Genomic DNA, 23,534 nt, shown 5'->3' on the forward strand with positions numbered 1-23,534 from the left:
GACCCACACTTAGTTTAACACGCTGCTGTCTCTGTCCTAAAATTCTTAATAATTTTTGGCCAAGGAGTCCTAGATTTTCATTTGGCACCGGGCCCTACAAATTATGTAATTGGTCCTGCTGACCGCTGAGGACTGCCCACCTGCAGCACTCCCTGCAGCTGGGATGATTAAGTCCTTCAGCCCTTAAGTGGGATCTGGGTGATGGACCACAGTGATAGTCCACCCCTTGCATTGCTTGAATCCACTTCTTAGAATAAGTTCTGGGGGCTTCCCTGGTGGCGCAGTTGTTGAGAGTCCGCCTGCCGATGCAGGGGACACGGGTTCGTGCCCCGGTCCGGGAGGATCCCACATGCTGCAGAGTGGCTGGGCCCGTGAGCCATGGCCGCTGAGCCTGCGCATCCGGAGCCTGTGCTCCGCAGCGGGAGAGGCCACAGCAGTGAGAGACCCGCGTACCACAAAAAAAAAAGAAGAAGAAAAAAAAAAAGCCAGAGGTCACCCTAGCAGCATTAGAATAAGTTCTGGGAGCATTCTCCAGGATTCCAGCCTCTTTCCCTACGGGAAACGTAGAAGAAGTTAGTGAAATAAACTACAGTCCCCAACACTGAAACTAGTCTTGGGGCTACAGCTGATAATCATCTTTCTCCTGGGACCGCTGTAAGTTGACATGCCACCAAGTGGCTGATTGGTTTCCTGAAGGATTGGGGACTCAGCATTGGTCTCTGTTACTGGCAGGCTGAACATTCAGCAGTGAATGTAACTAGATCAGCCTTGGTATGTGGGCACCCATCCCTTTGGGTCCGCTGTAGCCTCCAATCCTGCTACAGTGGCAATTCCATCCCAGACACTGGATGATGTCATTTTGCCAACTTGGTTGTTCAGGGCCTCTTCCATCATGGATCCTTCATGGTATGGATCAACAGGCAGTACGAAGCTCTTCACACTTTGTGCCTGTCCATGTAGCTTTATCTCAGATCTCCTTGTCCCTAGTCTTCTAGTCTGTTACTTTTCAGGCCCCTGCCAGCTGGCCACACCAGTTGCCACTGCTCAAGTATATTCTAATCTTGGGCCACTTTCCACACAAATGGATGGCAAGGTGTACTGCCTGAAACTCTGCCCTTTGGGAGGATTTCCCCTCATCACTATCTTTCAAGGCCACCCCTTTGTGGGCTGTAGTATAGCCATTGGGTATTTTCATTTTGTGCCATGTACTGGCCTTACCTATCCATGAGTCAAATTCAGACATTTTCCTCTTCTATCAACTGGCCACACAGGATCACTGGCAACAGGTGTGAACTGAGGGAGAGGCACCGGTGCAACAGTGGCAGATGACTTGGGAGTCCAGGCTGCCTGCTTATGTAGCATACCGTGCCCTCTGGCCACATGTGTGTTTGCTCCTAGACGTATCTTCCATGTTACAAATGGTTTGCGACACGACTCAACCCAACCTTATGACTTTATGGGACTGAAAGAACCCAGCTCATTATTGGTGGTTTTGGCTACATGGCTACTAAGCATCCCATCATACGGTGCTACATCTCTACCAGGGCACACTAACACATCAGGAGTTGTTTGTTGAAAGGTGTTTACTTCTCCGCTATAGATGGCATGGTCTTGACCCAGAATCCTTGGCATCCACATTGTGATTTTCCCGTTGGAACTTGTCATAAACTCCACACGGCATATTTCCCCACTACTGATGCATCTAATGCAACAGGAATGGTTGCCTGTTCAGCCTATTTGAGTCACTCACCTAACATGGTTAACAGTATAACCAATTAGATTGGTTAAGAGCCTTGACAAAATGCTGTTAAAGAACACCTGATGGTGCAGGTAACTCCCTGGCACATCTGGACAGTCTGACAGAGGTGGCATTTGAACAGTATTTTTAAGAACACATGCTTCCTCCAGAGCCAGAAGTAGAGAAAGCACAGGCAGAAGGAAGAAGAACATGGCTTCTGGGTACCTTATACTCAGATCTCATCATTTTTCAATACATTTCAACTACTTAGAACCCAAGTACATTGTCCTTTCCCCCTGTTGGACCTCATCTTCTTCTTCCAACACCTTATGAAACCTCCCCCCAACTTATCCTCTTCACAGTGGGCATTTTACTGTGCAGAAGGGTCTGATGTCATCTCTAGAGTGAGTTCATTGTGCCCTGTCTGTATTCCAGAGCATTCATAAATACCCAAGGTTAATCCAATCTTAATGCTCCACTTTATGCCTAAACTTTGTTTCCAGTCTTTGTGTGTTCCTTAACCTCACCCCCAAAATAACTAAAATCCTGATTTAATTGACGTATATGGCTTATAACGTGAAACTAAGTTAAATGTTCTTTAAAGCTTTAAACAAGTTACACACACTGGTTTCCCTTTATTATGTAGGTTTATTATTCTCAAAGGATTGCACTCAGGTTATCTTTTTTGCAGACAGAAAAACATTTGTTACATACTTCCTGCTAGACTGACACTTGAGGTTGTCAACATCTACCTTTATCACTGAGAGCTCTCTTCCCTCTCTGAGGTATTCCCTGATCTACAGATGTAGCACTATCAGCTGGCACTGACAGATGGCAGACTTGAGGTGTTATGAGATGATATATGAAAACATAAAAGGCAAAATTTAAATTTGCTCATGAGACTTATTCCCTAACCTTTGAAGCACTCACTATTTTGTTTGAAACATTCTTGTACCTGAATTGAGTGCACTGGAAAGTTCTGTTTCAGTAATTCTAATGCTTTTTCAACTACTATTCATCCATGAATGGTTATGTCAAAGCATAAGACAACACTGCATACGCGTAGAGAAAATATGGAAGTGATTCATCACGTATACATTTGTAAATTTTTGCTTGTTTTTTTTTTTTTTTTTTACCTTTGACTCTAAGAAGTAAACTAGAGATATGTAAATAACACAGTATCCACATTGTAATGTTACTTACTCACAAGAATGGCTAAAAGGAACAGGGCCACAGTCGAGTCAGTAGCACTTTAATAAAGTGAACAGAACCCATTATAACAACAGCTCTTTATTACATGGATTCAAATACACAGCAGACCAATCACGTTCCCTGAAATTTAACAATCACGTTCAATTAAAACCTGTTAGTGCGTTCCTCAACGCTAATTCTAAAGGGCTTCCTTCGAAATCCCTTTACGAAGCCTTGCACAAAGAAGAGGTTAAGCACCAGTAGGAAAGCCTGTTGCTAGCAGTTTTACTTTATCCTCCTCCTCATCAACGACAACAATCATGCAGATTTTTCCTTCTGTGTACATGGCATTGTAAAATGGGTGCTACACTCTGCCTATGGTACAAAGTTTATAAATACAATATACCAATACAAAGTCGAAGCCATTAAAAACATCTTAATAACAACTACCAGGAGATAATTAAATCTGGAGTGTTGATGGAATCTATGAAGAGATTTAGAACCAACACACAAACTCAAACATATAGTAAATGTTTTACTTGGGAAGGGGGAGAAAGGGGAGCTTCTTATGTGCTACTGAAGGGTTTTCTAAGTTGTTCCAAGTTCACTTTCTTTCTGCTATTATCTTTAAATACTGCAGAGCATTGTGAGCTGCGTCACTCTGTGCACTGCCACAGGAGATCCCCGAGCCATGACAGACTGTGATGGGACTGGTGGACAATTCAGCGAGACATTGATACTGTCCGTTGGCACTCAGTTCTTCTGCAATGACACATTCAAACATGATGATTAATGCCACGTGCATAGAAAGCAGATCCTGGGCTTCCCTGGTGGTGCAGTGGCTGGGAGTCCGCCTGCCGATGCAGGGGACACAGGTTCGTGCCCCGGTCTGGGAAGATCCCACATGCCGCGGAGTGGCTGGGCCCGTGAGCCATGGCCGCTGGGCCTGCACGTCCGGAGCCTGTGCTCCGCAGCGGGAGAGGCCACAACAGTGAGAGGCCCACGTACCGCAAAAACAAACAAACAAACAAAAAAAACCAAACAGATCCTTTGTAAAAACAATACAATTGTTATTACCGTCTTTCTTCCTAAGCATCCATGGTATACTACTTCACTTATCATCTTTGTCATTCTTGTACAAACTGCCCAGCTACAGTGGTTCTCAAACACAGCTGTGCTTCATAATCACCTGGGGGAACTTTAAAGAAAACCAGGTGCCTGGGCCTCACTTAAGCCTTCTGTATCAGAAACGCAGGGTTAGGGGTTGGAGTGGCCACATTCCTGCATTTTCAAAGAGCTCCCAAAGCAATTTTAATGTGGTTAGTTTAACTGTTTGTAAATTACTGAACCACAGCGACTTTTTTAAAAGGGAAAAAAAAAAAACATTGCTAGAGAACTGGAGAGGCTGTATTTTCCACTCTGAAGTCTAGAGTTATTTTCAGTAGACACTGAACCAGGAAATACACGGTTCAGGGCAAAACCTCCCTTGTGATGTCATGTTCTTTGGTTATTAAGTCTCTGCAGAGAGTTTAATTCCATTTTGTATATTTGTTTAGGATGTTTTAAAACAACACTGAAACCCTGAAAACAAACGGTCTTAACATCTGATGAATCACTCTTACTAAAGATGGTTTATTGAGACAGGGAAAGGAGTAGAAACAGGTGAGTTGTTTGAAACTGTCATGATTAAATGTTATTTCAGCTAGAATCAATATAGTATAAAATATCCAGATACAATGGGATTATTTAATGTGTGAAGAGGCTTTCTAGTTCTAAAATCTAGGTTCTTTTTTTTTTTTTTTTTTTTTCGGCGGTACGCGGGCCTCTCACTGTTGTGGCCTCTCCCGTTGCGGAGCACAGGCTCCGGACGCGCAGGCTCAGCGGCCATGGCTCACGGGCCCAGCCGCTCTGCGGCATGTGGGATCTTCCCGGACCAGGGCACGAACCCATGTCCCCTGCATCGGCAGGCGGACTCTCAACCACTGCGCCACCAGGGAAGCCCTAGGTTCATTTTTAAATTGAGGTAAAAGTCATGTAACATAAAATTAACCATTTTAAAGTGAACTATTCAGTGGCATTTAGTAATTCACAATGTTGTGCAACCACCACCTCTATCCAGTTACAGAACATTCTCACCATTTCATCACCCCAAGGGAAAACACTATCCCCACCCATACCACCTAGCCCCTGGCAACTACCAATCTATGGATTAACCTATTCTGGATAGTTCATGGAAATGGAATCATATGTGACTTTTTTTGTCTGTCTTTCACTTAGTATATTTTTGAGGTTTATCCATGTTGTAGCATATATCAGAACTTCATTCTTTTTCGTGGCTGAATAATATTTCATGGCATGTATATACCACAATTGGTTTATACATTCATCTGTCAATGGACATTGGGCTGTTTCTGCTGTTTCTACCTCTTGGCTATTGTGAATAGTACTGCTATGAACATGTGTGTACAGGTATCTGTTGGAATACCAGCTTTCAATTCTTTTGGGTACATACTTAGCAGTAGAGTTGCTAAGTCATATGATAATTCATTTGAGGAGCAACAAAACTCCTCAAATTTTCCACAGCAGCTGAACTATTTTACATGTATTTTACATTCACTATGTAACATATGAGGGCTACAATTTCTCTATATCTTTACCAGCATTGGTTATTTTCTATTTTATTCACCATAGCCATCTTACTGGGTGTGAATTGGTACCTCACTATTGTTTTGATTTGCATGTCCCTGATGACTAATGATAGTGAGCATATTCTCACGTGCTTCTTGGCCATTTGTAGATCTTCTTTGGAGAACACTGAGTTTCTTTTGAAAGTAATTACATAGAAGTTAGTCAGATTGACTGTGGTTTTTAAACTGCTGTTCTATGTTAACAAGAACTATTTAGTTTTTAAAATTGCTAAGGAGCATTTCAAAGTCATCACTAATTTGTAATCTAAAAAACCATCTCAAGTTTCCTTCTTTTCCCAGACTCAAAACCTTCCATAGTCATATTCATGACATGGCTTATTCATCTGTGTCTCAAACACCCAACAATGCGTAGATACTTCAGACATCTTTTTTGAACGAATGGTCTCTCCATCAGCTGCGTTTTCTGATCATCTTTCTGCATTGATCCCCAGGTTCTGCACACTTCTCAGGATGCTGAGGCACTGCACCTGACCCATCACTCAATCCCGAAGTAGCAGAGAACGTCAGAAGTTCTTTCAGTCCTTAAACACCCTACCGTCTCAGTGCCAATAGCTCTGACAAGCTAGGTGCCCCCGGTCACTAAGGCTAGAAGAAGGGGTATCAGGTTCTTCACAGACTATACTGATGTGAAATCAAGACGCCAAAAACACACATGAACACACACATACAAACAAATCAGCCAGTGATAAACTGCATTAAAAGAAAATCCACACTGACTGCTTTCCAGTCTGTCTGCATTTGTCTATCTGAGTGATTGTGGGCTAGAAAACATATAGAAGTTCATGGCTGAGATGAGATAAAACTATAAATTGTCCCCATTTATCTCCCAGAAGTGGTACACAGTGATAAAGTGGAGAGAAGACGTCTGGCCTGACCCCCACAAACTTGCTACTTGTTCTAGAAATGTGGGTGCCGTTTTATGTGTCAAGCTGCCCATCAGGGCTGGTTTAATAGCTATTATATCAGCAGGGACTCTTCTAATCTGGCTCTACCACTGACTAGCAGCTATGTTATCTCAGGCAAGTTTCTCAACCTTTCTTTGTCTTACTTTCCTCACTTATATATAAGAATAATAGAATCTACTTCACAATTTGTGGGTTCCGTGGGTTGAAATATGTTATGTCCTTAGAACAGTATCTGGCACATAGTAACTCTATAACTCTTAGCTATTGTTGTTTTTATTATTATAACTGTATAGATGTTACCTCTGTTTTTATTGTTTATAAGAATGGGACATACCAATGATATATGTTACCGTTCTAGTAATTATATATAGTCAGAATCCCCAATCAATGAAAAAAATTATAATAGAGGTTTTGTTCCTCAAACATTTAAAAAAAATAAACAGGTTTTAGGATAAGCTAAAGAAAAAAAATCATACCTATATCCAAATATGTTATATTAAAACCTTGTTCCTTTGCAATTTCACTAAGCAGCTGGATGTAATCTGTGTTTGGAATACTGAGGAGGCTTCTTTTCAGTAAGTTGATCTTTTCACCAGGAGAATTCCTCAAGGAATGCCAAGTACAGCCTAAAGAATGTCCTACCACATTTGTCTGAAAAACAGAGATGAAAGTTAAGACTCTTGGACTGGGTTCCAACGCTATTATAAGTATTAATTAAGCACTCACATTTAATACTTTATAAAGCATGTTGAAATTTTCCGATTTTAACTAGATAGCACTAACAAGTACACACATTTAAAAAACACCACAATGTTAAAGAAAAAAGGATGTGCAATAATACACTGGAAGTATTTAAAAATACTTTTGTATAGTATAAAGGTCTCAGTCAAAATTTCTGATGGTCACGTCAAGATGTATAACATATTTAAGAGCACGATAAACAAGTCTGCGATACAGCTGACCCTTGAACAGCATGGGGGTTAAGGCAGCCGACGCTCCTCACAGTCAAAAGTCCATGTATAACTTATAGTCGGCCCTCCTCTGTATCCACGGTTCTGCATCCACAGAATCAACCAACCGTGGACTGTAGTATTTACTATGGAAACAAATCCGCATATAAGTGGACCTGAGCAGTTAAAACCTGTGTTGTTCAAGGGTCAGCTGTAATCGAGTCTGCCTAATGGAGCAATTTACAAATTAAAATATAAAGGAATTTTCATATCTTTATGGCTTCTTGTAGTAAATACCAGTCTCTGTAACTGACAGCTGTAAAGCAGAAAACAAAGAAACTGTAGACAAGGTGAAATGTGCAAGTTTGAGAACAAGACGTTCAAGTGAATGGCATGATGTCAAAAAATTCTTATCAGACTTATCCCAGAACCCAATTGAGTTTGTTTTTTTCTGTTTTCTTTTCTCCTTTTCCTCTTTCTTTATTTTCCCCTCTATCTTTACTTTTTCACTTCTGTTCTTAGAAACTTGGCAGTTCCATGTTAGTTTATGGTTTTTAAATTGCTTTCATATATTATGCCATTAGAAAAACCACAAAAAACTACTCTCTGAAGTAAGTAGGGCAACCTGTCCTTCGGTCGTATTTATCAATGAGCTTAACAGAGGTTAAGGGATTTTCAAAAGATCATAGGGATGGCCATGATAAAGAATTGGGTAACTTTTGCATAATTTGCAAAATTTACTAAGTAGAATTTTACATTCCTTGACTGGAACTTCAAAAAATGCTGTTTTTAAAAAAATCATAGGTCATCCATATAGTAAAAGGCTACCTGTAACAAGAACAAATACATACGAAGAACAGTCTCTTTTCCTTGCCGCCCCTTCCCCAGACTTCTGCTCCACTCCCCAGAGATACTTGCTATTGAACACCTCTTCAGTATACTTCCGTACGCATTCTGTGCACGTTTAAGCACATACACGTATAATCCTTTTAGACAAAAATGATAGCTTACTCTTCCACACCTGATACTGTTAAGTTTTCTCATATCACTGCACTGCACATACATGCACGACAGTTACCTTACCAGTCTCCAACTGTAGGTTTTAGGTTGTTTCTGGTTTCTGACTTTCACTAACAATGTTACAATGAAACTCTTTTGCACTTGGATGACTTGCTCGACAGAATAATTTCTAGAAGTAGAACTGCTGAGTCAAAGAACATGTATGCTTTTAATTTTGATAAATATTAATATTTCCAAACTGATTTATGAGCCAATTTATACTTCCATCAAGTGTCTTGGAGGGTGTTTGTTTTCTCACACCCTAGCCAATACCAGGTATTGTCAAACTCTGTAGGTTTTGTCAAACTAAAGGTGAAAATAGTATCTTGTTTAACATGCATGAATAAAGTTGAACATTTTTTTCCCCACCATTTGTATTTCTTCTGCTGGGTTGCCTTTTTTATTGATGTGTAAGCTTTATATTTGGTATTGAAAACAGTCCCTTTCTACTCATGTGTTCAAAACAGTTTCTTCATACTTTGTTTTTATTGGTTTTATTTACAGACATTTTGCTGTGCAGTAGGTTTTATGTAGTTAAATTTATGAATCTTACTTTACAGCTTCTATGTTTTAAGTTATGCTTAAAAACGCTTTTCCATGCTAAGAATTTTAAAAGGAAAGCTCTTCCATGTTTTCTCATACAGTTCCAATTTTTACGTTTAAATCTTTGATCCATTTGAAATTTATTTTAATGTAAGGAATAAGGTAGCAACCTAAACATATCATACACCTGTGTGCATGTGTATTCCGCCACCCCTCACCTCCCCCACAATGTGGCTCTAAGTTATTTCTATACTATTCATCCTCTCACCCACTGATGTTAAATCTCACTGTTGTCATATACTGTCTTCCTATATGGATTGGCATCTATACCTATCCTCTGTCTATTGAGATACAAAAGCTGTTTTAACTACTATAGTTTTATAGTATGTTTTATTCTCTGGTAGAGTATAACCCCACCTCCCGTACTCTTCCTTTTCAGTTTTCTTGGCTATTCTTGAGTTTATTTTTCCAGATAAACTCAGTAAAGTTGTATCAAGATCCAAAGTGAATTCTGGTAGATTTTGACTCAGACTATATTACTTTTTTTTTTTTTGCGGTACACGGGCCTCTCACCGCTGTGGCCCCTCCCACTGCAGAGCACAGGCTCCGGACGCGCAGGCCCAGCGGCCATGGCTCACGGGCCCAGCCGCTCCGCGGCACGTGGGATCCTCCCAGACCGGAGCACGAACCCGCGTCCCCCGCATCGGCAGGCGGACCCCCAACGACTGCGCCACCAGGGAAGCCCTATATTACATTTTTATATATTTACAGTATTGAGTCTTTCTATCAAAAATAGATAGCTTTACATTTATTCAGTTTCTCTTAAATCCCTCACTAGAATTTTAAAGTTTTTCTCATATGAGTCCTGCACATTTCTTTCTAAGTTTATTCCCTGTCATATTAACCTCTTTTCTACTATTGAGAATAGGATCTTCTATATTGCGTTTTGTAATATTCATAAATAGGGAAACTATTAATTTTTTCTAGTATGCTTTTTCAGGACAGATTTTCTATTTTGCTATAAAATGACCAATGTTATCAAGCTTCATACATTTTATTATTCAAAGTAATACACACATACAACAAAAAAATTAAATAGTACAGAATTATAAAAGCAACAATCCTCCTCCCTACCTTCAAGTCCTCTTTCCAGAAGCAATAATTTTCACCTATTTTTGATTATTCTGGTGGTTACCTTTGTAACAGAAATAATATGAGAAAGCTACTGATTCTGTATATTAATTTTATGATCAGTTACCTTGATGAATTCTCTTATTATATCTGGTAGTTTTTCTCTAGAGCTTTATAGGGATACAATTATATTATTTATAGTTAATGATCGTTTCTATCTCCTCTTTTCTTATTTCCAACCTCTTATTGTTTTCTGATTATGTTGGTTGATACTTCTAGAACAATGTTTTTTAAAAAAACGGTATCAGGAATTCCCAGGCAGTCCTGGGAAGAGGTGAGGACTCAGCGCTTTCACTGCTGAGGGCCTGGGTTCAAACCCTGGTTGGGGAACTAAGATCCCAAGAGCCGCATGGTGTGACCCAAAAGAAAAAAAAAGGTATCTGTGGGCATCCTTACCTTATTTCTGAAATTAATGGGAATGGATAAGACATGTAAACATGTACCCATGATTCTGATTTTTTTTCTGAGGTATATATTTTATTTTATTTATTTATTTATAACATCTTTATTGGAGTATAATTGCTTTACAGTGTTGTGTTAGTTTCTGCTGTATAACAAAGTGAATCAGCTATATGTATACATATATCCCCATATCCCCTCCCTCTTGCGTCTCCCTCACACCCTCCCTATCCTGCCCTGCTCTAGGTGGTGACAAAGCACCGAGCTGATCTCCCTGTGCTATGCAGCTGCTTCCCACTAGCTATTTTACACTTGGTAGTGTATATACTGTCAGTGCTACTCTTTCACTTTGTCCCAGCTTACCCTTCCCCCTCCCCATGTCCTCAAGTCCATTCTCTACGTCTGCATCTTTATTCCTGTCCTGCCCCTAGGTTCATCAGAACCTTTTTTTTTTTTTTTTAAGATTCCATATATATGTGTTAGCATAAGGTATTTGTTTTTCTCTTTCTGACTTACTTCACTCTGTATGACAGACTTTAGGTCCACTCACCTTACTACAAATAGTTCAATTTCGTTTCTTTTTATGGCTGAGTAATATTCCTTTGTATATCTGTGCCACATCTTCTTTATCCATTCATCTGTCAATGGACACTTAGGTTGCTTCCATGTCCTGGCTATAAAAATATGGAACGATTCACGAATTTGCATGTCATTCTTGTGCAGGCGCCATGCTAATCTTCTCTGTATCGTTCCAATTTTAGTTTATGTGCTGCTGAAGCGAGCACTGAGGTGTATATTTTAAATCACAATAGGGATATTTTAAGAGTTTATCAGTAATGACTGTCAAAATTTTTTTGGCATCTATTGAGAGGATAATGTTTTTCTCCTTTGACCCCTTAATGTGATTAGTTATAGTAATAGATTTACCAACACTGAAATACTCTTACAGTCCTAGAATAAACCCTACTTGTCTATGGTATATTATTCTTTTAATGTTCTACTGAATATAAAGGTGTTTCACCATAAGGGAGATTAATCCATAATTTTTGCCATTGGGATTTGCTATTGTCAGATTTTAGTGTTATGTTAGTTTTGGAAAATAAATTTAGAAGCTTCCCCTATGTTACGTATATTAACTGGAAGAGTTTAAATAGCATGGAAGATTCTCTCTTCCTTGATGATTTAACAGAATTCACCTGCAAACCTAACTGTGTTTTGTGATTATGGTTTCATCTCTGATCCAGTTTTAAAAGAAGTGAATGCAGTGTTTTATATTTTTCTATTAAAAAAGCAAAACCAAAATTATATTACTTATCCAGCTGTAGTCTTTTTTTCCCTACAGAATGAGCCCCCCCCCCCTTTTTTTTAATCAGAAGCTTAGGACACTCCTATAGTCTTCACTTCTCATTTCCTACCTAATATCCTACTCTCAGATAATGGACCACCATACATAACTATCTACAAATATCAGAATCTCAATTAATATATTATGTGTAGCCCGATCTCTTAAGTTCTCTATCTGAATGCCAGCTGCCTACTCAACATTTTCACTTAGCTATTCCACAAATATTTCAAATTCAGTATATCCTAAGTTTAGCTCATTATCTGCTCCCCCTCAAATCCTACTCATCTTCTGTGTTCCCCATATTATTGAATGGTACCACCATCTACTCAGTTGCCAAGCTAAAAATGTTTATTTCTTCCTTTTTCCTTACTCCCTACATGCAATCAGTTACCATGCCCCATTCACTTCAGTTTTCTAAATAATTTTTAAATCGATCATTTCAACTGCCACTACCTTAGTTTAGGCCACCATCATTTCTCATCTGCTTTTCTATAACAGCATTGTAGCAGGTCTCTTTGACTCTAATATTCATTCACTCACCATAATGCAGCCAGTGATTTCCCTTCTAATGTATAAATTAGATCTTGTCCTTTACATATGAAATGTATTTAATGACTTTGCACTACCCTCAGGATAAAGTTCAATCTCCTTAACATAGTAGTTCCTGCAAGATTCAATCCCTCTTTTCCTTTCTGGCCTCATTGTTTGAGACTCCCTCCCTCCAAATGTATGAATATGCTCCAGCCATCCCAAATTACTCTGCGGTCCTAGATCACGTAAAGTGTTTCACTCCTGGGTCTTTGTACATGGTCTTTCTTTTCTCTGGAATTCTTTTTTCCTGTTGTCAGCCTATAGGTCTCAGCTCAGCTATTACTTCCTCCAAGAAGTCTTCCTAAAACCCCGTCTTAGTTGGATCCTTCTTCTACGTTCCCAAGACGCCTCTGGAAGGACCAGTCTGTTGGGTTCTTTTCTCTTTCAGTAGGCTGGCTACAAACTCCTTAGGGCCAGAGACTATCTTATTCACCAAATGCCAGTACCTGGCATCAAGCTTGGCACATAATATGAGTTCCCTAAATGTTTGCTGAGTGGATAAATGAATGGATCAACCAAGAGATGGGAGTGAATTGTCAATCTGAAGGCAAAAGTGGCACTAGTGACTTACCATATTTAGATACCATCATATTATTCTGAATTTGACTGTGCCTCCCAAACTCTCTTACCTGGCCACGCCTGTGATCCTGGCTCACATACTGCAAGCAGCTAAAACTGGGGTAGTGTATTACTCAACAGTTAAGAGATTTGTTTAAAACTGCAACTCTGAAGTATCTATACAAAAAGAAATCTAGAGAAGTTTCCTACAGCAACAGATGTTTAATCACATTAACATCGTAGACCTCCGATCATTACTCACCAAAGAAATGTGGTTCTCTGGAGAGATATTACTGAATTTGGCAAGAAATTTCTCAGCAGCATTTCTCTTGGCTTGTTTCTTTGATGCCCCCTTTCCTAAATAAAGAAAAAGAAATAGTAGGTTTAGAAAATAAACTAGTGTCCATAGAGAATGACCAAATGTTTAATGTACTGTGTTTGGTCAGAGAACAATCTCATGGCTTTTGTATACTATTCTTTTACTGACCTGACATCTTTACTTGTTGTGCTTCATACAACTATTAATGGTTACATTTTTGAAGACGTTTCTTTAACAGTTTATCTTTAATAGTTACATCTGTTAAAGAAAAACAGAAAGTATATCTCCCTATGTCTAGCTTTTAATGAACCATATTTGGTTTAATTCTGACTAGATATTCAAATTTACCAAGGTACATTTGAATTACAACTCCTATCTCTCAATGTCTATTTCTTGCTTATAATCTCCTATACACTGATAGCTATGTGGAATTTCTTTCTTTAACATGAATAAGAAGGGCATAGGAGAGGCTGGAGTTGAAAGACACTATAAATATCATCTACTTCCATGTTTACAGATTTAAAAACTGAGATCCAGGGCTTCCCTGGTGGCGCAGTGGTTGAGAGTCCGCCTGCCGATGCAGGGGACATGGGTTCGTGCCCCGGTCCGGGAGGATCCCGCATGCCGCAGGGCGGCTGGGCCCGTGGGCCATGGCGCTGGGCCTGCGCGTCCGGAGCCTGTGCTCCGCGGCGGGAGAGGCCGCGGCGGTGCGGGGCCCGCGTACCGCAAAAAAAAAAACCAAAAAAACAAAAAACTGAGATCCAGGCAGGGAGATTAAGCAATTTACCTAACCTTGCAAATCAAGGACTGCATCAAGAACAGGAAGCTGAGGTTCCTGCTTCTGGCCTAGGGCTTTCTGCACTGGCCCACACTACCTCTCAAGGGCAAACAGCTGCTTATTACTTAAGACTAATATCTAACCAAGGTAAAGTTCCATTTCAAGCCACTCTACAAAAACATGCTAGAGAAGTTAAAATAGGAATCCTCAGGAGTACTTTATTAAGTGACTTTTTTCTCATAGTCTGGCCTTTACAACATAGAAGTTGTAATTTAAAAGGTTAATTTCTCCTATCTTCTAGAATAGCTATTGAAACTCCAAGAGATTTACTACTGCTTTTTTCTCCAAAATGATTTTTAAGTCGCTATTATATCAATGAAGACTGTTTAAAGAGTCATTTATTTGTTTCTCCATTACCAACCCATGATTTTAAAAAATATCAGATTAAGAAGTAAAGTATTCTTAAGCCAAATATTTATACTTAAATTCAACTGCAGAAGACTTCCCTGGTGGTGCAGTCGTTAAGAATCTGCCTGCCAATGCAGGGGACATGGGTTTGATCCCTGGTCCAGGAAGATCCCACATGCCGTGGAGCAACTAAGCCTGTGCGCCACAACTACTGAGCCTGTGCTCTAGAGCCTGCAAGCCACAACTACTGAGCCCGCATGCCACAACTACTGAAGCCCGCACGCCTAGAGCCCGTGCTCTGCAACAAGAGAAGCTACCACAATGAGAAGCCTGCGCACCGCAACAAAGAGTAGCCCCCGCTCACCGCAACTAGAGAAAGCCTGCGCGCAGCAATGAAAACCCAACGCAACCAAAAATAGATAATAAATTAAAAAAATTAAAAAAAAATTCAACTGCAGAAAGTTAGAAACAGTAGACTAGGAGTGTCAGTTTTTTTCCCCATAGAAATATTTGAAAAGAAATCACAACAGAAATTTCTATGGTCATTCATCTTCTCAAAATATTTCAAATGTCTTCAACTGTATGAGGGTAAAAAGGAATAAGTACCAGTTTCCATGAATGACTCTAGCCTGCAAATCGTGGTATATTCTCTCTTATGAGCAGGTCCTCCCTCCTGGGAAAGGGTATATTCAGGAAGTCTCCAGCCATGATGAATAGCCAATTCCTAGAAAATCGAGATGAGGCTTTATTAGTAATTTTTACTGTGCAGTGGCTCAATCACACAAATGATATTCTCTCATGATTTTGATCCCATATCTATTTATATGTTTGCAAAGAATAATGATATTCTGCAGTGAAAAAAATGAGAGAAGGCCCTCTATTTCCCAGAGATATTCCTGCATTTTATATCTTACAGGCCCACAATACCAAAATGGAAGCAGTTTCCTACTGTGAATGGTGCTCTTCCATTAAGCTGTAGTGAGTTGATATCAAACAGTTCAAACAGAAAGACAAGCTACTTTCAGCCTCTGGGAATGTCAGAGAGGACAGTTACAGGTCTCACAGCCATCAGTTCCTAAAGCCTCTCCCCTCCTAACTATAACTTTCCATACCCATGGCTGCCTAACCAACTACATTCGATTGAGAGCAGATGAGAAGCAGGCAGCAAACAAACACACTTGGACGAGGTTGAGGAAAGAAGGGGAAGAAAACTACAGAAAATCTCACAGAGGAGGAAAGAGACCAAAGGACTGGTTGGATAATAGGGAGGGGAGTTGTCCAACAGAGCACATGGATAGTCTGCAAGGAGGATATTCTGCACGCAGAAATTCAAAGCTGAATATATTTTTTTGGTAGCATAAGCAAATAAGCAAACGACTTCCCTTTTCTTGAGTTAGGTAACTCAGTTTGGGTTCTTATGTCTTCTGTCTTCTGTCTCAACAGAAGTAGAGATTTGTCACAAGAGTGGCAAGAAATATTCTTAAAATATGAAACACTCTACCCATGTGCACTGAGGTCCTGCTGATCTCAAATGAGAATTCCACAAACCAAAGGCAGATACTGTATATGGAAGAAAATCCAAAACATAAAAAAATAGGAAAATAATTTCAAGTTAGCACTTTAACATCTAATGATCATAACCTGGAACACAAAACGTTATATACCATCTTTAAAATATTAATTCCTTCTCTCAGCCCTTATGATATTATCAAAATTTATGGCATTTTTTTTCAGTAGACAAAAAGTTAAGTATGGAAAAACTGTGCCACTTACCTGTAATGAACCAATAGGATTAAGCTGGTTCTTTGGTTGCTTGGAAGGGTCAGGCATTAAGGGATCAGGAACTGCAAAGCTAAACATTTTTATAAAGTGTTGTAAAACAAAATAATCTCCCCCAAATTATTAAGTAAAGGACAAGCATTTTCAATTTAGCTTTCCATGCCTTTGCTGTTGCCTTTCCTTCTACATGGAATACCCTTCTCGCCCACCACTTCTATGAGAATCTGATCTATCCATCATCCAAGGTATACCTCAATTGCCACTTCCTCTCAGAAGCCTATTCTTTTACCCCAGTGGAACATAATTTCTCCCTTCTTTGAACCACTGTAACATTTGGTTTGACCCTTTCTTAAAGAACTTATTTTACCATAAGTTGTACACTCTTACAAATACATGTGATTTGTCTATCCCTCACCACACCTCTCCCCTGTTCAGACTATAAAATCCTTAGTGGTAGGGCCTATGTATTACTTACCCTCATAAGCCTTGCAGTGTTTTATATATAATAGATGCTCAATAAAAATGTATTTAAATAAAGCACACTATTGTTACAACTACAAAAAAACGGAAGACTAACAGTTAGGAAGTTTAGCCTGGCAATGTAAACCATACAGATCATAAATGTAGCTTTTTCATCCAGATAATTAGGGAAGAAAGACCTGGTTTGATCTATTATCTGCTCTATGCTAGGATAATCTTCCTAAGATTTATATGTATCCTGTATAAAATTGATGGCCAGAATGAATCTGATTTGAGCATGTGGGGACTGTGAGTAGAGAAAAAGAGAACAACCTCTTCTAAGTAGTGTGAACTTAGTAGTTACTTGGGTGATGGATGCCTAACGTGGAACAAGCTGCATTTCAAGGTTACTGCCACCTAGGCAGCTTAGAGTCATTTCTTCCATGACCAGTGAGGTTGTTATTGCCATCTCCTCAAGTTTCTTTTCTACCTGCCAGAATTTCAAGCTTTACATAAGCTGATGAGATACGAATATTCACTTACAATGCCGTATACTGAAGCTACCCAAGTAATTGTGATGGAGAAGTGAGAAAGTCTGTATCATATTAGGCCACTTTAAGCCTAATTTACAGCTTAGCAATTCCCATCTTATCTGTCAAGAAGCACAAATACATAGTAAGGTTTGTTAGCCTTTTTTGCTGACAAAGTGAAGTGCCCATGTGCAGAAAGGACACTCTGTATACTAATTTCTATGAATATATGCAACACTTTGGGTTGACCTTTGGGTTGCACAGAAATGGCATGGCCGTCACCAGCAAGGGGAAAATCCAAAACCCGCCATGCCATTTGGCATGTCCAGAAAGCTAGCATAAATCATTTATAATGTATGACCCTAGAGAATCAAGCATCACTTTGTGAGATCCAAGGCTTTTGCTGGTTGGTTCTAAACTACCTAAAAGGTTTAGAATTACTAAGTAAACGGGAGGAACGCTGCATGAGAACCTAAATATCCATATATCCCTAAGCCAGAAGTTCTTCTATGACTAGGAAACAAAAAACCCATCCTAAATTCCCATGGGCCTCTGCTCTCAGCTGTGAGCAGATATACCAGATTGTACTCCAGGTATACTTGAGTGCATGTAAAGGGAAGAATTTGCAGGCAAAATGTGCTCCTGGATGTGCCCATTAGAAATCAAAGGACACCAATTTACAATATATGAGATGCTCCAGGACTAGTGCTCCTTCCAAAAGCACCTAATGTGATAACAAATTTATTTTGGAAATATTTGTCAAGAATTAACATCCCAGGGGCTTCCCTGGTGGCACAGTGTTTAAGAATCCACCTGCCAATGCAGGGGACACAGGTTCGAGCCCTGGTCCGGGAAGATCCCACATGCCGTGGAGCAGCTAAGCCCGTGCGCCACAACTGAGCCTGCGCTCTAGAGCCCGCGAGCCACAACTACTGAAGCCTGCGCGCCTGCAGCCTGTGCTCCGCAACAAGAGAAGCCACCGCAATGAGAAGCCCTCGGCAACTAGGGAAAGCCCGTGCACAGACACAGAAGACCCAACGCAGCCAAAAAATCAATCAATCAATCAAATAAATCTACTTAAAAAAAAAGAATTAACATCCCATTTAGAAGGAAATCTCTTGTCTCCTTTCAAATTCAAATTTCTAAAAGAATACTTTTAGCTGATCTTTTTCTATCTCACACCTTGTTTTCTTCAGTGTAGAAACAAACTCTTAATCCAGTAAGATATTTGCCAGAAACACTCTGGTTTTCTAGTGTTGCACCTCATCTGGGAAAAAAAAGAAGAAAGCCTAGTTCATGAGAGCCTTCATCTACTAATTAATAGCTGGATTTAATTTCTTATGGATAAAGTTGTCTTTAGTGGATGACAGGTCTTCACAAGGAAACAGAATTTTAGAGCTAGATATTAACAACTGTTTACTTTGTTGCTTTTGTGAGCATGTTCAAACTTTTAATCTTACCTCAGCCATGATAATTTTGAGCTGCAGAATACAAAGAAATTTAGCTCACCAAATACTTGCATTGGCTTTCAAAATGTTTATGGCAGCCTCTGCAGCTCTATGTTTCGCCAGCTTCTTACTTGTACCTTCACCTGAATTAAGGTTAAAAAAAAAAAACCTCTTTACATGCTGTGAAAATGTGAGGCTTACATAGATGTTTGCATAATACAAAACAAAGTCACTACACATTTTATATATATACACACTAGCTAATAAAAACATACACTTGCATAGTTATACACTGAAATAAAATACCATATGAAGTTAATACATTAAAAAATCCCCGTGATTTAAAAAATTCTATGTATTTTTGTATACCTGTATAAAAATTGTTATACAGGTATACATTATACATGCTTATTACATAAAGTAATAAAGTAGACTATGTCGTTCCTTCTGAAGAAATGCAACTTATTCCATTATTCGTAGAAAGGAAATTCTTCTATAGCAAGAAGTTTCCTTTAAAGGAGCCACTTACAGCAACACCATTTGACAGCAAAATGTGCACACTTTCACTGTAACAACCCCTCCTATACTGAATTAAACCCCTCTGCTTGGCTAAGCAGTCATGACTACCTGTTGGATACAGTGGGGGAAGGTTTGTATAGGGAAGAAGTTGAGAGACTACATTAAGCGTCTTCCATATAATAATCTGTATCCCTTACATGGGTAGCTAAGGAGGCAGAAGGGACTAGGCCTGGCTAATCACTGAGATTGATGCCTAATTTTAGCAAGCAACCACACAAGTAAATTGTAAATTCAATCTTTTTCCTTCTGAGTTCAAACTAGGTGTTGAGAACCCTTCCAAAGTGATATCAGAATGCTGATGTCCATTCCTCCTGTGTGGAGGAAAGAAAAGGAACATGGAATAAATTTCAAGCATGGCTCTCAAGTGTCAGAGACCACATAAACCACACTTATTTACCCACTAACATAGGTATTAAGGATATACCCTTGACCAATGTGGGAGTTAGGGGTACCGACCCTCTGCGCTCTTGAAAATCTACCCATAATTTATAGTCAGCCCTCTGTATCTTTAGTTCCTCCATTTCTAGCTTCCTCGGTAACTGAGGAATCAACCAACCGTGGATTGTATGGTACTGTAGTATTTACTGCTGAAAAAGATCCTCGTATGAGTGGACTGCGTAATTCAAAACCGTGTTGTTCAAGGGTCAACCATAGTAGAGAACTAAGCAGGGTCCTTGCCCTTAAAGATTATACAGCCTAATGTGTGAGATTCTGTCTATAAAAAGACATCTGGGGGCTTCCCTGGTGACGCAGTGGTTGAGAGTCCGCCTGCCGATGCAGGGGACACGGGTTCGTGCCCCAGTCCGGGAAGATCCCACATGCCGCGGAGCAGCTGGGCCCGTGAGCCATGGCCGCTGAGCCTGCGTGTCCGGAGCTTGTGCTCCGCAGCGGGAGAGGCCACAACAGTGAGAGGCTCACGTACCGCAAAAAAAAAAAAAAAAAAAAAAAGACGTCTGAAATGTGGAGTATCACAGCAGGCCTAAGTGCAGGTTGTAGGGTAGCCTACAAAAGGGATAGCTCCCCTACTCTTGGTAAGGATTCAGAAAGGTTTCATGAAGGAGGAGGTAACTAAACAAGGACCTGAAAGATCAGTAAAAGTTAGGTGAAGAGAGCTGGGGGATTAGGAGAGCACTGTAGGCAGACGCAGAGCCTCAGAGGTAACACACAGCATGGTGTTCTCAGGCCCCAGGTTGTAGGGGACAGTAAGAGCTTGAGGAAAGGAACTTTGAGGTAAAAGCCTAGAGAGTTGAAGGGTAGGAGAGGTCAAAGAACGGTCTCCTAAATTTGTGCTTGTCAAATTTTAGGAGTTGCCTGGGAATTTGGTTAGAATGCATACTAACAGTAGGTGTTGGATGGGGCCTGATATTCTGCACTTCTTTCAAGTGCCCAGGTGATAGCAATGCTGCTGTCGACCACATTTGGAGAAGTAAGGTTGTCAATGATGTTAAATTTATATTCATCCAGAGGGTGATGGGAAAACCACTGAATGGATTTTAAAAAGAGGAAGTACATGCACAGATGTGAATGCCAGAAAAAACACTCTGGTTTTTGTGTGGAAAATGGACACAAGATAGAAGCTAAAAGAGCACCTATGAGGCTGCAACTATAATCCATGTGGCTTGGATAGTAGCAACAGAAAGATGAGAGAAGCAGACAGATTTGAGAGATATTTAGGAAGTAGGATTTGGTGGCAGACTGGACACCTAGGCAGAGGGAGAAGGGGTCAAGAAGGTGAAACCCAAATTTCTACTGTAAGCAGACGGGTGACGGTGGTGCCTTTACTGAGCTGGGGAATGCAGGGGAAATGGATTTGAGAGAGAAGATGGATTCAGTTTGGGACAGTGAGAGACTGAGGTGTCTTTGGGTCATCCAAGCAAAAATGCCTGGCAAGCACAGGCAGATACACTGTTCTGTAACTGCACCTGGGCTGAAGACAGAGATTTCAGAATTATCAGCCTTTAGATAGTATTTGAAGCCACGGAGGTAGATAAGCTTGCACAGGAAGACAGGACAGTGTGAGAAGAGTAGGGGGACTAAGCAGTTGCCACAGGTTGTTAATCTCTGATCTAAAACACTGAAGGGAAAAAGGCTACTTTTGAGTTTTCACTGAATATTTAAAAATAGACCAGCTAAAGCAGTAGTGCAAATGTTGATTCCATGGTTCATATGAGGAACCTTCTAGCTAGAATCTAGCTACAATCCACCTGCCCCACATAGACAAAAAAGCTTCAAAATTTTCTTAAAGTGGCTTCAATGAAAATAGCGGACTCCAGATTTTCAGGGACACAAACAAATGATGCCTTCAGATTACCAGATGGTGGAACTTCAGCCTTCTTGCTGAATTTTTTTCTTGGCATTCTTCCAAATTAAATTTAGTATTCAATATTTTTTGTGTTTGCAATTAAATAGATACATAAGGAATAAAATATCTACATTTACAAATGGGCTACTTCAGTTATCATTTGCTCAGGTTCAATGACCATAATAAGGTGAATCTTAATTTTGAAACTTCATTGCTGTGTGACCTTGGGCATGTTTCTTATCATCTCTCTGGACCTATTTCCTCATGTATAAAAAAGGTGATAACATCTTATTAAAATACTGTACAGTGCCAGGAACTAGAAGCTGCTATGCAATATAGTGTAGTTGAGCTTTCTGCCTTCCTCATTTTGCTTGGATACAGAACCGAGTGTGGTACAATGGGCCTAAAGTGCCAAATGAGTCCATACAGAGAGGGGAGCAGCTCAGAAAATTCTGGGGTCATGCCTCCTGGCATCTGCTATAACCTATGAAATTTGACAGCACCTACTGATTCAGCTATGGCTGCTCCAAGAGCCTTTCCTGCTTCTCCCTAATTCTTGGAAGATCACTAGGAGGATCCTAGGGTATGTTTCTGAGCTTCTCTTGGTGTCTGGGGAACAGAAAATTAGGGAGAATCAGGAAGCTGGAAAGTCCCAATGACCTGAGAAAGGTATCAGTTTTAAAAGCCTGCTCCTCACCGTTGTCTCTGGTAAAAAGGGTACTTTTCCGAACTAAGAAGCAATACCAAGTCTTGACCCGCCAACCCACATGGTCATCGGGGTTCATTGTGCATACAGACCTGTGCAGGTTATGTCACCAACGGTTACTCTGAAGGTGAAAGTGGGCACGTGTATTTGCACATCGGATCTTTCACATTCATAAACTGGGATGTTCTTGGTCTTCATGCCGTATTCATGTAATACCTGAATTGGTGTTTTCCCTGGCTTAGCTGTGATCATCTTCCCCAAACTGCAAAAAACAGAAAAAGCTGTGCTTTGCATGTCAAAGCGGGGAGGGAAGCAGAAGCAAATAAAGACTAGTTTTAACTGCCACCAACGGTGACGCCGGAGGCACCGAAGCTCCCCGTCGGCCAGGGCTAGAGCTGGCAAGGCGCGACAGTCTCGCCGCCCCGCTGCGGCGCGCGGCGGGCGGCGGGCAGGGTGAGGGAGGTCTTCAGGGAGATAACTTGAATGCGGGTAGGAGGAATTCGCGGGGGAATCGGGAGGTACGCACGGGCGCTGCAACCTCCCGGGACCAAGCCTACAAACCCCTTTCCCAGGCGGCGGCCGGGAACCACCTCCGGCCACCCCGCGCCTCCCGAGGCCGCAGGAGGGGCGGGGCCGGGCCGTAGACCCCGGCCCGCTCGCCGCCGAGAAGGCGGGGCCGAGCGCCCGCCCGCAGCCGCCAGGACGCGAGCGCCAGGAAGGGGCTTTACCCAGAATGCCGCTGGACAGCCGGCTCCCCCGCCCCCTCCTCTATTGCCCACCACTCCCGGCCCTGCCCCGCTCGGTCCCGACCGCCCGGGCGCTGACCTGAAGGTCCCACTGTCCTCGCGCTCCAGCGGCGGAGCTGCGGCGCGATGCCTGCTCTGAGACATGGCCAGAAGGGACGGCTTTGCGGCGGGAGGAAGAGCAGTGTGGAGCGACGTCTTCGCTCCGCGGGTCGTCGGTCCCCGAGAGAAGCGATCTAGAGCCGACGCCGCCACCTCCTCCCCTCCTCCGACTCCCCCTCTCCTGCCCTCTTGCGTCCCTCCAG

At 41.1% G+C, this 23,534-nt stretch overlaps 1 protein-coding gene across 1 annotated transcript; it reads right to left on the reverse strand.

Moving 5' to 3' along the window:
• Positions 1-3,009: 3,009 nt before the first annotated feature.
• On the reverse strand, positions 3,010-23,526 carry PRKRA (protein activator of interferon induced protein kinase EIF2AK2). Its single transcript, XM_082629825.1, has 8 exons — positions 23,312-23,526; positions 22,579-22,748; positions 18,961-19,042; positions 16,457-16,535; positions 15,290-15,407; positions 13,441-13,535; positions 7,019-7,193; positions 3,010-3,691 (listed from the first exon to the last, which is right to left on the reverse strand). Exons 1-8 carry the CDS (start codon positions 23,374-23,376, stop codon positions 3,534-3,536), a joined length of 942 nt encoding a protein of 313 aa, XP_082485951.1. The 5' UTR covers positions 23,377-23,526; the 3' UTR covers positions 3,010-3,533.
• Between the last annotated feature and the right edge of the window lie 8 nt (positions 23,527-23,534).

Source organism: Mesoplodon mirus, assembly GCF_964341445.2.
Source record: "Mesoplodon mirus genome assembly, chromosome: 8".
Taxonomy (NCBI): domain Eukaryota; kingdom Metazoa; phylum Chordata; class Mammalia; order Artiodactyla; family Ziphiidae; genus Mesoplodon; species Mesoplodon mirus.

Excerpts from the sequence above, each read along its gene's own strand:
- PRKRA (XM_082629825.1), bottom strand. The coding sequence starts at position 23,376 with ATGTCTCAGAGCAGGCATCGCGCCGCAGCTCCGCCGCTGGAGCGCGAG. Across the intron at positions 13,536-15,289 it reads AGAGTCATTCATGGAAACTG|GAAAGGGGGCATCAAAGAAA; the intron begins GTACTTATTCCT and ends TTCTTTATTTAG. Across the intron at positions 7,194-13,440 it reads CAGAGAACCACATTTCTTTG|ACAAATGTGGTAGGACATTC; the intron begins GTGAGTAATGAT and ends TCTGTTTTTCAG.